This window comes from Teleopsis dalmanni, chromosome X (genome assembly GCF_002237135.1).
Source record: "Teleopsis dalmanni isolate 2A chromosome X, ASM223713v2, whole genome shotgun sequence".
In the NCBI taxonomy this organism is placed as follows: domain Eukaryota; kingdom Metazoa; phylum Arthropoda; class Insecta; order Diptera; family Diopsidae; genus Teleopsis; species Teleopsis dalmanni.
In genome coordinates, this window is record NC_051848.1 from 72,375,148 (window position 1) to 72,390,969 (window position 15,822).

At 31.1% G+C, this 15,822-nt stretch overlaps 1 protein-coding gene across 1 annotated transcript in view; it reads right to left on the bottom strand.

The window, feature by feature from the left end:
* The window catches only part of LOC119688543 (short stature homeobox protein 2-like), a 48,557-nt gene that overhangs the window by 23,694 nt on the left and 9,041 nt on the right, over positions 1 to 15,822 (bottom strand). The window contains exon 2 of the mRNA XM_038103217.1: positions 9,342 to 9,634. Within this exon, the coding sequence (XP_037959145.1) occupies positions 9,342 to 9,634 (293 nt within the window). The remainder of the gene's footprint in view (positions 1 to 9,341; positions 9,635 to 15,822) is intronic.

Below are 15,822 nucleotides of genomic sequence, written 5' to 3' on the forward strand. Positions count from 1 at the left end.
ACCGATTAATTAAACAACTCTTCCGTCCCGACAATACCGTTAAACAACAGGAACATGTTTCTCACTCTTTATGTACAATTGTGGAAGATATCCTTGGTTTCCAACGTTGTTGTTCAAGGCCGATATGCTATATGGGAGCATGCAACAACTTATCTGTAGAATATTGGATGAATGAAAATATGCCCAATGATTGGAATCTCAGCACCCTTCATCCCGTTTTCAAAAAAAACCATCCGACGATTTTCGCCAACTATTGCGGGATCAGCCTAATACCTATCCCGTAAATGGTCTCACTGATTAGGTCTTATCTGTGCACCTTTTGACCTGGTATTTCCACCATTGACCAGATATTCACATTGCGACATATCCTAAAAAAAGGCAATAAGCAGAACATCGACACTAACCACATTTTTATTGATTAAAAAGGCTATTTTCTTTATATGTAATACGTCTCTGTGGAATGACGTTGAGTAATACCCGTAACTTCGTCAACGTAGGTTCGAGTCTTTTCGAACCTTTTTGAAACCGTGCGAGGCTTTAGACAAGGTGATAATGTGATCAATTCAATTTCATGATGGGCAGAGCAAGTGATCATCGTAATACAGCAATATTTTACAAATGTGTCCAACTCCTTGCTTACTCCGACGGCATTGATATCATTGGACGTAACAAGCGTGATGTTACAGATGCCTTTGTTCCTATCGAAAAGAAATCAGGAAATATGGGCTTAGAAAAGGATTTTATTCACCTTGGCACCGCCGCGATTGCCAATAAGTGCCACTATGGACCTAGTATAACTGTTATTTACTGTTCGAGAAAAGCTGTTAGTTCCATTTAGGCCCTGCAACGTTGAATCATTCTCTGCTTCTGTATAGCTATCATTGAACCTAACCTTTTCTTCGGAAGTATAAGTTTAAGCAGAAATCTGTTCATGATTGTTAGGAAATTGTCAAAAGAACATATCAATGTTTTTGTTAGTTGACGTCAAGGCACAGCTCAATAAATTGTTTTAAATATCGTAGCTGACGAATAGCTTCCTGCAGTAAGACCCCCCTAGTATCCACTACGTAGTTCTGTAGCAAATTAACAAAAATCATCAATAGCATTTATAGCTAAAAAGAGCCGGAGGTAAGTGTGAACACTATTGGGTTTATTTATAATTATAACGAACCTTTTTCGCCAAGGTTCAGCTCACCGGATCCCAGATCTCCAATAAATTTGTTTTGTCTGGAACAGTGGAGAAGAGAGACCGATTATGAAAGAAATTTAAATGCCTATACCACTTCTCAATATTGCTTATGAAATGTAATTTCGTTATCCGCATACAGTGAACTTGCTGAAGCAATGTACATTTTTTTGCCGTGAGAAGGGATTTATGCAAGAAATGTGCATATATATATATATGTAAATTTGTACTACATCTGCTAAGCTATTCAACGAAATGTGAATTTGCTTGACGTGGACCGTTGGTTTAGTACCAAAATGTCAATTTCTTAGCCGTGGGAAATGAGTTTGTGGTAGAAATGATGTAAACTTTTACAATACTCGTAAAGTTTTCGTCCTCGTAAGCGAAATATGATTTTTGTTAGATGTGGACGATGGATTCACTAAAGAAATATGAATTTTTTTGTCGTAAAAAAATTGAATTTGTGGTAGAAATGAAAATTTCTTGCAATTTACATTTGTCACATTTGTAAGAATTTGCAATAGTAGAGACGTTAATTTCAAACTTTGCCTCAATCAATATTTGCGTGGAACGATGTGATCGCAAGCTCGGACTTTAGCTGACTGTCTGTTTGAAGAAATGTATATTTTTTTTCTGGATTAAGCAGTGCTATTTCTGTGAAGTGATCGTAAGCTCGCTGCTTAGCTGACTGTCCAGATTGCTTTTTATCGTGTCTTTTATAATGAAGAAATGTAATATGCGCTCTTGTTTCGTTGGCGTGATTATACGGGGCTTTGTTTACTATTTGGCAGTAATAATTTTTGTTATCGTTTTATTATTATTCTATTTTGTTATTGTTAGATATATTCTTATATTTGTAATTCTTTTTAATAATTCTTCTTGATATTATTTTATTTTTGTCCTCGATTAATGTGAATTGAAATTTTGATTTGGATCACATTAAAGAAAAAATGTCTTTAGGTTTGTTTAAGTTAGGTTACTGCGGCCGTCCAAAGATGCACTTAGACCATGAGGTCCATTGTGATACCCTTAAGAGTTTGACACTATAACCATTTAGTACTGGCCACACGATCTAGTGAAACAGAATTTATCTCCCTTAATGAATTGAAAAAATGCGACCCTAAGTAGGAGAGTCTATGTCTTGCGAAAGCAGGACAATGTAACAGAAGGTGTACTGGTGATTCCTCTTCGTCATTCGTCATTCCATGTAATGTCTACAGCGCAATGAGGTCCTGATACTGAGCCTTACGTCATGTCCTCCCACCGGGCAGTGTCCAGTTATAATTCCCACTATCTTAGATAAATTTATTCGGGATAGGTTTATTAGTCCAAAAGCTGAAATACAACTAATAAGACCTAGACAAAATAATAAATGCTTCTCAGCATCACCATGTTATTCTTGCCAGTTAAAACTTCCGATGGTAAATGGGCCAAAAGTGCAACTGAGGAAGTGAACGTGTTTGCTGAAACTCTAGTGACAACTTTTTTCCCAGATAATACAAATTCATTTGATAATGTAACAACTTATTCAAACTCCGATTTGCTTAGCAATGAACAAATGCCCCAAGTAACATCATAAGAAGTGAAAAACATTATAAAAGGTGAACTAAAAAACAAAAAATCGCCAGGTTTTTCTCATCACTTTAGAAGTGCTTAAGAAACTAACATACAAGACTGTAGTTAGACTGATTAATATAATAAACGCCTGTTTCGCTTTAAAATATATTCCCACCAGCTGGAATGTACTAGATATTATAATAGTCCCAAAACCAGGCAGGCCACCGCACGAACCGTCGTCTTACAGACCAATATCATATCACGATTCACGAATATTGTTAAATATATTGTCCTCTAAGAACTCAACTATTGGTATTTTAGATCAATTTTATAATAAATCACTTCATTAATGTTAGTTGCGAGTAATGTATACAGAATGATATTTTGTATTAAATTTAATTTGGAGTCAATTTTTTACGAAAGCAGTCATGTTTCTTTATTGTTTTATTGTTTTAATAGAGGTGTTTTAAACAGTAGTGAATAACAACAACAAAATTTTTATTATTTATTGATTAATTAAAGCTGTGGCTGACTATACAGTTGTTTCGGGTATTGCTAAATACACATCATCAGTGGTCTTTTACAAATATTTCTTGTATTTAATTATTCGTGAATTATTTTTTTTGTGACTGTAAGTATCATGGGTTGGACTCGTGCCCTGCCAAATTTGAAGCTCAAAGTTAGTTTTAATTATACATCTAATCCAAAACCGTACTTTACTTGTGAGTTCTAACTAGGAGTTTTGTTAGTTTACTGTGCACGTTTATTAAATTCACTTGCTGCGTTATATTAGAACGAAATCATAAATTTGCTTTAGACTAATTGACTTGATTATTTACTGTTATTTTTTTTTTATTTGTTAAAGAATTATATTTTGTTACGTTGTTACCAAATTTGTACTATTTTCTATAAAACAATTGATACTTGTCAGAATATGCCATTGTATTGCAATGATCGTGCTTAGCTTATTATAAGAATTTGCTCAATTTCTATTCATATATAAATTATTATGAAAGATTTATTGCACTTAACTTAATTTCATATCTGCTTCTATTAGATTTGTTGGATTGTTTCAAGATATCTTCTCTGCATTCCTTATTAAGCAAATGAATCTTCTGAAAGCATATATTAAAGAATCAGAAGTTAAAGTTTAATTTTTTGTATTTTTTGCACGAATCACACAAAAACGGCTTTGTAAATTTTCATTGGTGGTCTATAGGAAACAGACAGTTATATATAAATTAAACTTTACGAGAACTAAATTGACACAAGCGTTGATCAGATTTTAAATCATTGTTTATTACTTAAGCAGTAAGCACACTTTAAAATTATCTAATCGAACCCCATACTGCATATTTAATAAAAAATTTGGAATTATTATTCATATTACTACTTTTAGATAAGAGTTTAATTGTTAAAAAGCAGACAGATCTTTTTTAACATCGGTACTAATGAAAAATATTATTCTAAAATCCCTTAACAATAATAACAGGTCCAAATACAGACTTTGAGCAATCAATCATAAATAATTATATTAGCGTGATCCATAAGCTAGGTTAAGGTATCTCTAATTTACTAATGAACAATCTCCTTGATAGGACAATCTTAGTTATAGCACTGCAATCTATATTCACATTGATATAGTTCCTGCTACTTCATAGACATAAAAGTCTCCTTCTAGAAGTATCAAATATATTTAGAATGCAATTATTAACAAAAATTTATTGATCTAAAACATCTTTCCTCACGTTAGAGGGAAGATGACAAGAAGAAAAAGAGTGAAAAAATGCATTACGGAAGAAGAACGAAAAACAGTGGACAGAAAAGGAGTTGGCATTTTTATATACCAATAGAATGACAATATAATTTATTTAAAATGTTAATAAATATACTTCGGACATGCAAATGCGGAATCTAATATCAATAAATCAAGAACACAATGTTCCTGTTTTCTAATAAAACAAATTGTTTAAGAAATTCTGTAGTTTGAACAAATTTTTTAAAATAAATCATATACTTTATGAGTACATTTACAATCTGGATTTTAGATTCTACTCAGTAGCACAAGATAAAATATCGTTTATAAATACGTGCGTTTTATTAATCATTTACTTAAACTGTTTCTATTTCAACTATAGCTTCGTAATACTGGTCATTTTTCATTCTGAATTCTGTCATAAACAATTTATTAACAACACTACAATAGTGATCTTCTTCTTCTTATTTGGCACTACAGTCCATTATGAACCTTGGCCTTCTTCACGACCTGCCTCCATCTGACACTATTTACTGCTACTCTCTTCCAGTTCATACAATAGTGATCATTGATAGTAATTGTTTATTTCGCGGTGTAACGTCTCAATTACTATAGTGATCATTAATAGTAATTGAGACGAAATAAAAAATAAATAACAAATTTTTTGCAAGACTTGCGTGCTAAATGACTACTCGAGGTCAACGGTCTAATGCGATATATAATCTAAAAGTACGTCTGTACTTAAGAAAAGTACGCATTGAAGACGGAGCTCTATTTATTCATTATTAAAAGTATGTGAACTAATGACAGAACGTTATTAGCACGAATACGAACTTTAGGTCTGACAAATACATATCGTGGTTATGAGCAACAGTAGTTGTAGTGGTGGCAGAGCTTTCTGTTCTATTGTAATAGTACACAGATGCTGTTTTTTTGCCGTACATCCTGGTATGCAATTTTAAGTCTTACTAATTTCAAAAGATTTATATAATATTTTTATTGTCGATAAATTACATCTGGGCGGTTTAGATTTAGCTGTGTTAAATATATTTTCTTTTTACTGTTTCAATGGAAATGCTGTGCAAAAGAGTTCTTGGAATTCATGGTCCATTCTGACAGCTAGGTTATGTGATAAGGTCGGTAGAATAGAAAAACTTTTCATAGGTGTAGCTTTCCAGTACACACTTTCTTGCAGTCTAAATGTAAACAATGAAGACCTGCTTTTCATATTAAGATATATTGAAAACGTTAAGTATGACGTTGAGAGTGACATATTTTCATAGCCCTTGGTATATATTAGGCAAGTAACGATAGTATACATTTATAGAAAAATTTAAGTGCAAAGGCTCCAGTTTTTTCCGATATTCCTTTCACAGGAATTAAAAATACGCATACTTTTTACTTGTTCTTCTACATTCAGACTTATAAAATAGGTAATATAATATACATCTGGATATATTTCTGGATATTTCGCAGATCATTCAGCATTGATAACTCAATACCAGTCAGTATGGATGGTTTTTAGTTTTTGTAGTAAACAATAGCGCAGTATTCACTCAGATTATTGCTTGACCTCTACTAGTATTTTTATCCTTAAGTTAACCCGCTGTTTCTATCACGATGGCACTCGTCACATGTGAAAACATACCCGTGTGTTCCGATTTGAAAGAATTTTATTAGTATAATATCTGTGGCAATGAGCCAAAACAAAGGTGAAAAAATTTTTTTTTGTGAAGATGTTTTGTTCACGAATTGATAATTAAGTGTTTTTTGCAGCTTAAACCGACAGTATCATTTTTTTGGATGATTTTTTGGAAAAAACTCTCTTTGAAGCTTTAGAGCCAGGTTCATATCGCACCTTATCTCATGTAACATATAATGATATAATGATACAAAATCGTTTCCAAACGTCGCAGATGTTTTTGACAAAAGAGTAGTTGAAAAAGTTTTTGTTAACCTATTAGTGAATATTGTACACTGGATCATCACTGATATAAAAATTTTAAAATATAACTTGTTATAAATCGACTATCTCCTATAAGTTGTAGGACTTTAAACGCAGTTTGTGGACGTTTTTCATAAAGGAATCAGCCTAAGTACGAACCACTACTTTTTAAGAATAACTTCACATATTTATCAAAAAATTATGAGTTTTTTTATAAACATTTTTATGCAACTAATTTATTTATTATACAAAGTTCAAAGGCTTCTTAACTACCAAAGGCTTCTTAATATAGAACGAATTTAGAAAGCGAAATGAAATTTTAGTTAATATATTAAATTAGAATATTACTTATGCCGTTTTCGATTGATAAATCTGGGCTAGTTTTTTCAATCGAGATTCTCTTTTAGTGAAATTTTTATTTTCGATTGGTAAATCTCGAGTAAAATACATAAAATTCGAGATTAATTTATAACACTCTAGATTTTTTTGCCAGAGTAGCAAGATTACACGGAAATTAACAGCTGTTTTATATGACTTGATAAATAAAGTTTGATTGTATTCGACGTATGTATTTGTGACAAATATAAATGTCTACTAACACTACAATAAAAATGTTAGATTACTGTAATAATTGGGTAACCAAACTTGATAGATCGAGAGTAAATTTAGATTGAATCCAGATTTAACAATTGAAAACGTCATTAGTGCTATGATTGACGAATAATCGACGTTCCGTTTACTTTTTGAACAATCTACTCTATTTAAATTTTGTTGTTCAGGGGAATGACAACAAGAAATATTAATGTAAATATAAATAATATGGTTTGTTAAGATATTACTAGTCAAACCACCACAAATCATTTCAGAAGGAATGTTTTTTCATTATCCAACAACAAGAAATTAAAGCGATAACGGCTGTGATGTTTTATAAACAAATAAATTGAAATTGCAGTTATATATTGTTAGCTCATCTGTCTATTTAAAAAAACTGGGTTCAAAACAAATCGAAAACAGGAAACTTCATTTTGTACTGTCTAATTTATGTTGACTTGTTAATTAATCACAGTTTTTACCATAAATATCATTACCCTATTATTTTGTTTAATATTAAAAATAATTTTCAAGACGTCGGTATACACTTTGGTGCTATCTGAATAGAACTATACCGCTATACAGATTCGTTACGATCATACTCAAACGGAAAAAGATATAATCTCGAAAATTAATAATTTCAAAAAAGGGCTAAGCAAATAAACTTAAGTGAGGCCGGGACGCAGAAGAAAATTATAAGTATTCCCGATGAAGTTCCGCGGTTGAAACGGTCTGGCACATGAGGGGAATTATTTTTAGTTCGTGCAAATCGGACATAACAATTTTTTTACTGCATAGTGGATACATTAAACATTTTTAAACATCCTCTTTTTTGTGACTACAACTTAAAAAACCTAGTTCAGAAAAATTAAAAAAAATTTCTTAATATTCCTTAATTATTATAGAAAAGGAATAGATGATATATCAATATCGCTATTGTAACCCAATGAAGCAAATTTGGAAAAACATTTATTTGGAATTTATGACATAATCTTCCAGCATATATATGTCTTTTTATCAAGACAATTAAAAAGGGGAAAGTTACGGACTAGACAAAAAGTAAACATCAAACTTAGTGAAAATATCTGATTATTTGTATATATTTATAAGGAATGAGCTGTAGTTCAAACCTTGCAACACGGAAAATAACAAATCATGTCCCATAAATATTCCAAGAATAGTTATTGTTATCCAAATTGAGTGTTACGAATATGAGTCCTTCATAAGGCAATGTTCAGTATTTTATTTTAATATAACCTGATTATTATTGACCACTAATAATAACCGGATTAATAAAAGCAGAAAATAAATAAAAATTTTTATATACGATATATAATACATCGTATAATATTTGACAAACTATGACATCCCTAAAAAGACTGAAAATGATAAGAAGAATGTATTATTGAGAACTAAATTTTTCGGACATCATGTATTACTTATGTTCAATATGTAAGACCAGCGTCAGCGTGAAACTGAATTGATTTAAATGGAAATATTATAGGAGATGTTGCAACAGATAATCACGGGATAACTAGATAAAGGGGCGACTGTATTTTAAATAGTCTTTATACGAGTATTTAATTTTTTAAAGTCCAAAGGATAAAGAATATTGATAATTCACTTTTAGTGAACCTAGCTAGCAATTCGCTTATATTAAGAGAAACCTTAACCTTCACACTATTAATAATATGCTTTATAATTATCTAATTTCTTTAAAATGTGCTCATTTGAAAGGCTTAAGTTTATACCTTAAATGGAGTTTTGAGGGTTTGACTTTATAAATAATACTTTTAATTTATAACTCAAGTTGCATTGTAGTATTTTTTTATTAAACGGTGTGGCGTAGTCAAGAGTTTTAAGTGAAAGATCTTCATATACCATAGGATGACAAGATGAAATATTTATGCATAACAGACTTTTTGAAACTAGAACTATTTATCGGAAGAACTGGATTTTTAGTTAGTTTTAGGAAAGAAAATGTGTTAATTTCTTAAGTATAAAAAATTGAAACAATCCTTTTCTCTAAAATACGAATTTATTCTTTTGAAAAATAGTCATTGAAATTATTTGGAACAACATCCTATTCTTAAAAACCACGTATGAAGAAACTTTCATTCCAAATAAAAATATTTCTTCTCTTTTTAACGAAATTCTGGCTAGGCCATGCAAAAAAAATATAAATATGTAAAGCTTGCGGGGTTTTCAATTATAAACGTTGTTATTATGGCCGTTATTAATTATATGTCTATATAACACAATTACAGTAATTAAATGAAAATTAAAATAATAAAATCACGGATTACCTGTACTCTAGCTTCACTAAGAGCTAATCGTTGACTTAGCTCTTCTCGCATGAAAGCATCTGGATAGTGCGTTTCTTCGAATAGTCTCTCCAGTTCACTTAATTGGGCAACGGTAAAATTTGTACGTGATCTACGTTTTTTATTAGATATAGCTGATTGGCTACTACTTGTGGATTCAGGCGGTAAGTCGTTCGAAGTTTTTAATGAGTGTTTAAAGGAAATATTTTTTGGAGTGGCCATTAAGTTTTGAAATAAAGAGCATGGCGATGAACTACGATCAGAATAGGAAGTTCCTAAAATAAAGAAATATATACATGTTTATTAAATTTTCTATTCATAAGTATATAAATATTAAAAAAATTCATTGAATAATGTTGCTGTAATTTCGAAAGATTTCATTACAGTTCAGCGTTAGCAATTGTTATTATTTAAAATTAAGGGACTAGATTAATTTGATTGATGTGTCGGTATCGTGGTCAGAGGCGATCCAACAGCTACTATGTACCAATGCCTATAATATGAATCTGATAATGAAATTCTGTGGTTAAATAATTAAAAATACTGATTGTATGATCAAAATTAGTAGTAGTACATAATACTACGATTTATGTGCCTGTCAAGCTAACGTCAATGGTTGAGAAGTGTATTTTTAAATCTGTTGAGTAATTGATCATTGTTTGAGGAGTCGGCCACACATGTGCTGTTAGAATGCCCTTCGCTAATACACATACGAAATAGGCTTCTAGGAATGTGTATTCTTACTGAAGAGGCAATAAAACTATGTAAAGTAGATTCTATACTACTTTTTATTGACGCAACAGGACTTAAAGACCTACACTAAGTCCAGAAGGGGGCACAATAGACCCGACGGTCGCAGTACTACATCCCCTAACAATGATAATAATAATAATAATTGATCATTGTTTGATTTGACGAAGGTTTGCTACTGCTGTGTAGTGCTCGCTACTGAAAATAAGAGTATTTCGTCGAATGATGTCCTACCTTTTCAAAAATAATAATGCATGCAATAATGTGTACACCAGACAATGTCAGGAACTTCTTAGATAGGGACTATATAATTCATATATAAGTGAAGACAAATTTTTTTAATTTGGCAAATAAAAAGTCGAAGAAATCGAACTCGGTAACTTTAATTTGCACTACGTCGTTTATTCCAACCAATTACAGATTATTGTTTTATGGCGAACTCTTGGCAGGAAGTAGAAGTGAAGGAAGTGAAGAAGTGTAAATGGAAATACCTATTATAATAATTAAGTACAATCTATTTATGTTTTTCATAAAACAAGTACTAATATAGTTTGTAGCTAAGATCGCATGTGCAGATTGTATAACCATTGGAAAGAATGGAAAGAACTAATGTAATATAACTCTTTAATAGAATTTTATATATATAAAAGAAACCCTTTTTGTAGAGCAAACACGATATCGTTTTTCTTTTAAGAATTGGTAATGACATTTGCTTATAATAATCGACAATTTGCAATTGAATACATATGATGATGCTTTATCATATTTATAACTTCACAATATATGTTTTTTGATAGACAATTGTTTTTTCACCTGTGCAGAAGATCTATCAAAATCAATGTTAGATCAACAATTGTAGTGTATATAGATAATAGTGTAATATTGGGATTCTATATGCAGAATTACTGTCTCTTAATAGTAAGATCTGTAGTTATAACGAGGTTAGGTATGTGTTATATAGTACCCACCAAACACTCTGAAAAACTATTATTGTAGATTTTATTATTTCGCTTCTCTGAGTTTAGATATCATACAAATGACAATATTTCAGAAGGATCTACATAAGTATATCTTTTTTTAGGGTCTTATGTACGTTTGGGTTATATAGCGATGCAATGAACTTTTTTTATTTAAATTTAAGCAAATTTTAAAGTTTTGGCAAAATAAATGAAATACCTTCAAAAAACATATTTTTAATTTTTACCAGTATACAAAAGTAGTTCCTACTGATATCAAAATATTAATATAGCTCCTTTGCTAAATGTTTGTCGGTTAAAACTACATCACGGGAGTGTGATATCACTTGACAAAACTTTATTTTTTATTCAAAATCAATACAAAAATAACAATTATATGGAAACATATAATAAGTGTATAAATGATAGAAGATTCTGTTAAAAATTTTGGTATAACAAAAAATTGGGAAAAATCAGATAGCTTGACCGACCAACATAGGTATGGTATGGTATGGTATGGTAGATTAAACTGCTGCATAGAAATCTGATTTGTGAAAAAAAAACTTGAACGTACGAATAAGTTGCTAATGTTAGCTAATTGAAATAACAGGGAATGTGATTTCAGTGGTAGCAAGCGCATCAAGCCGCTTTAAAAAGCAAATAAATTTTATTTCAATGCGAGGGAATCATACAAAGTGTCGCATATTAATCTCAAAGCAGCAGCAAACTAAAAATCGAGACAGATGCAGCAAACACAATTTTGGGGCAGGTCCGAAAGAGTTGTGAAAGTCCGAACGCTGTACTGTGGGGAAATTGTTTGTTTTGGTACAAACTATTAAGTGCGCAGCAATGCAAAATATTTGCGCACTTGTAAAAATGTTTGTTTTTGCCATGCATAATCCACCCCTAAAGTGTAAATGAAGCACACACTTTAAACAAAACTTCCTCAAGCGGCATTCAAATTGTAAAAACATTCAGATTTTCAGCACTAATACAGTTACAAGGTTCTGGGATTGCCAAGCAAATTGATATAAAATTTTCAAATTTTTTTGCTGCTTACAATTTTGGTCGAAAGCTCCGCGCACCCGCACAAGAAATTTTCGTTAATTATTTATGCAATCAAGTATTCATGAAAAATACTTCAAGGTACTAAATTAAGTTTAAAAATAAACTCGATTTCCAAATAATTTATCTTGGTTTACTCCATAGATTCAGCTATATGAATATTATATGGTATATAAAACTATGTTTACACTTATAATTAACGAACCTCATTATCATTTTCTTGTATGGATTTCGTATGCAAAATGATAATTATTTCTGCACATATGTTGCGTTAATTGTGATATGCGTGAACGTACTTTAAGATAAAGCCGCAGTGAATCTGTCAAACAAAATATTTCCATGGTTTACCATCAAACATTAGTTTGAAAAGAATTACACTGAGCAACAATATATTTTCAAGTTCTCTATTTTTAGTTTGACAAAGTTATGCTTTATTATCCGACACTAATATTTGCAGATTCTGCTGTGATGATGCAGAGTTTATGGAACATCTGATCACCAACTGTGATGCATTAGGCCACAGAAGAAACAAAATTTTAGGTGTATACCAACTTTCCTCGAGATACTGAATGTCTAAATACAAAAGGATGCACAATAGATCAAGCTGGTCGCAATGCATAGAGGCCTTAGCCTGACCCAAAACCCCCCATACCATTGACCACTGACAAAGTGATGCTTACAAATGAATTTATTATCTTTCTCTTTAAAATCGATTAAGAAAGCTTATACTCAGATCTTAGAACTGTATCAATATATTAACAATTTTAGCTTACTTTACTGTTATAAAAATTTCACATTTAAATGAAAAAAATAAAAGAAACATTATTAAAGTGAAGCCATTAAACTTACATGTTTACACTTACAATTATCAAATCTCTAGAAAATTTTCGTATGAATTTTATACTATTATACATATATTGAAACTATTATATTGTACTTAACTCGATAAATATGCAACAATATGTGCCATTTTTTCACAAAATCTTTTTAAAGATGATATTAAATTATGCTTAACAGGATTGATAAGTCTAAATGTAAACACATTATAAATTTTCCATGAAATTAACATTTATTCCTACATACTCATTAAGTCAATTGATATCATGTAAACGGAAAAATTGTAATTGCTTACTTTTCAAGGATAGATATCTATAAATAAAATTATGTAGTGGCTTCAGAGTTCTTAACTGTATAAGAAACCAGTTAAGAACTCTTTACATTTGTAAAATTAAGTATAAATTGGAATCTGTAGGAGAATTTCTTTATTGTATAGGTGATTTTGTACAATTGAAATTCTGGGAAAAATTATAATTGTTGCCGTAAGACTAATTCGCAACACAGTTATCACTAAATAATTTGATTAGTATTATGCATTTATTTAAATTGCTAAAAGGGAATATAATATCAATGAAAAATTGGTATTTTTAATGTAATTACATTTCGGGACTTTGAATTATTTTTTCAGTTTAACATGAAAGTTTCAACATGTTATGGTTGCAAAACATCCATCAATTTTTAGAATTGAAGTGACATATTAACTTGATTTACTCAGTCAATCAATACATATAAATATGTATTATATTTTCATATGGCACTTATGTTTTTATAATATCATGATTTGTATAGATTTTCATTAAAAAATTAATCACTTCTCCAAGCTTCTACTTCAGGTAGTAAACAAATCTATTACAATGCCTTTATTTCAAAAACAACCAGGTGTGCATGTGTGGGAGTCTCTCATCAATATAGATGTGTAAGTGATACTCAGCACTGACTTTCGATCCTCAAATATTTTATTAGCAAAAAGTATTTTACCAAACATCATTTTAACATTGAACTTATGTATAGGATTAGTGGATTGAAGAGTTACCAACTACAGGCAGGTATATCTGTCTAATTAATATTGCCAACTATATGAAATTCATACGAACGATAGTTGTTTATATTGTTTACAAGCTACCACAAGCATTTGCGTCTAAGTTTTGTAGAACAAATGTTTTAGTGTGATTGCGTTATATTTGGCTGGATAATCACAACCAGCTATTGTTCGTGAGCTCAAATACCTCAAAGTGAAATAAACGTTTGTGCATAGTGACATAAATCATTATAGTAGTATAGGCAGCGTTACTAAACTCTATGGCGAAATTACCTTAAATGGTTTGGAAACTGAAGGCTCGAGTTGAACGAAATCAGCGTCGTAGTGGTAATCAAATGGACATAAAACTGAAAATATCTCAAAGCAGCATTCGACGCAAATTTCAAAATGAGCTCAAGATAAAGCCTTACAAGTTCCAAAAGGCATAAGATCTTACACCAAAACAACAACAAGCTAGATTTGAAAGAGTAAAGGAGTTGTTACGCTTGCACGAACGTAGCGAATTTTCAAACATTATGTTTTTTGATGAGAAAAATTTCCCCATTGCGCGGTTCATAAGCTCTCAAAATGATCATGTTTACTTAACTGAACGCATTACCTTTCACTGCCATTTGAGATTACGAATGGCCACCCAAAGTAATTTTCCATCTGAAGTAATGGTATGAGCAGCTGTGACCACCGATGAATACTCCATTTATTATATGGAAAATGTTTTAAAAGTTGCTTTGTAGCCTTGGGCACGCAAACATTTCGATCGCAGACCATGAACGTTCCAACAAGACTTTTCGGTCTTATGAAGCTCGTGTAAACCAAGAATGGTTAAAAAATCATGTTCCAGAACTTCATTTCATCCACGTAGTGGCTTCCAATGAAAGATTCGCCAGATGCAAATCCGATGAACTATTCCTACTGTATCATTTTAAAGAGCAAGTTGATGACTAAAAAATATGCATTGGATGCCAAAATACCAGAAAATCACATTCGTGAAGCATGCAACTCATTTTTAAACTTTTTGAATGCCATAGTGAAGGCAAAAGATGGGCACATTGAGCTAGATTGATTGGATTTTAAAATTTTGATTATTTACACAAATTTTTGTACTTTGAAACGATAACAAATAACTTCACACAAAAAAGATACATTTCGCTTGAATAAGTAACACTTCATCGCCTAACCCTGTAAATTACAAAAAAGTTTTAAATGGTGATCTTTACTTAGTTGCAATGTTGGTTGAATGTCCAAAGCGATACTAATAAGAGAGTTCGTAATATAAACGGCAATCGGATTCAATCAATTATTTAAAAATTAACAAAGTACAGTTCATCCAAACTGTCTCTCAAAACCAGCATAAACCTTTTTTGTCAATCACGATATGCTGCGTGGGAAAGCATGTCAGGAATGGAGCCGAAGTCTTAAATACCCAAAATATGTAAAAATATTATGGTTAAATTGAAAGCAGCAACACAATCAACTGGATCAGCTGTTAATAAAAAGAGCTTAACCATATTAAAAATATGTTATTGCAAAGATATCGGTCTAAGCGTACAAAAAAGATGGTTATTCTCCATTTAGAAGCACCTAATATCTCAAAAGAACAACTTGCCACATTAGTTTAGAAGTTGCTAATCAAGTCAAAGTTTAGGTTAATAAGTGTTATTCGAACTTCGTTCCGTCAAAAGCAATCATTAAATTCACGTTTACAATTTTTAAACTTTATACCATACAGATACTTATGATGCACTATACTTTGGTCACTGAAATTAGGCGATCACACCAGAAAAAATGATATGCATAACTCTAAAATGCAGTTATAAGA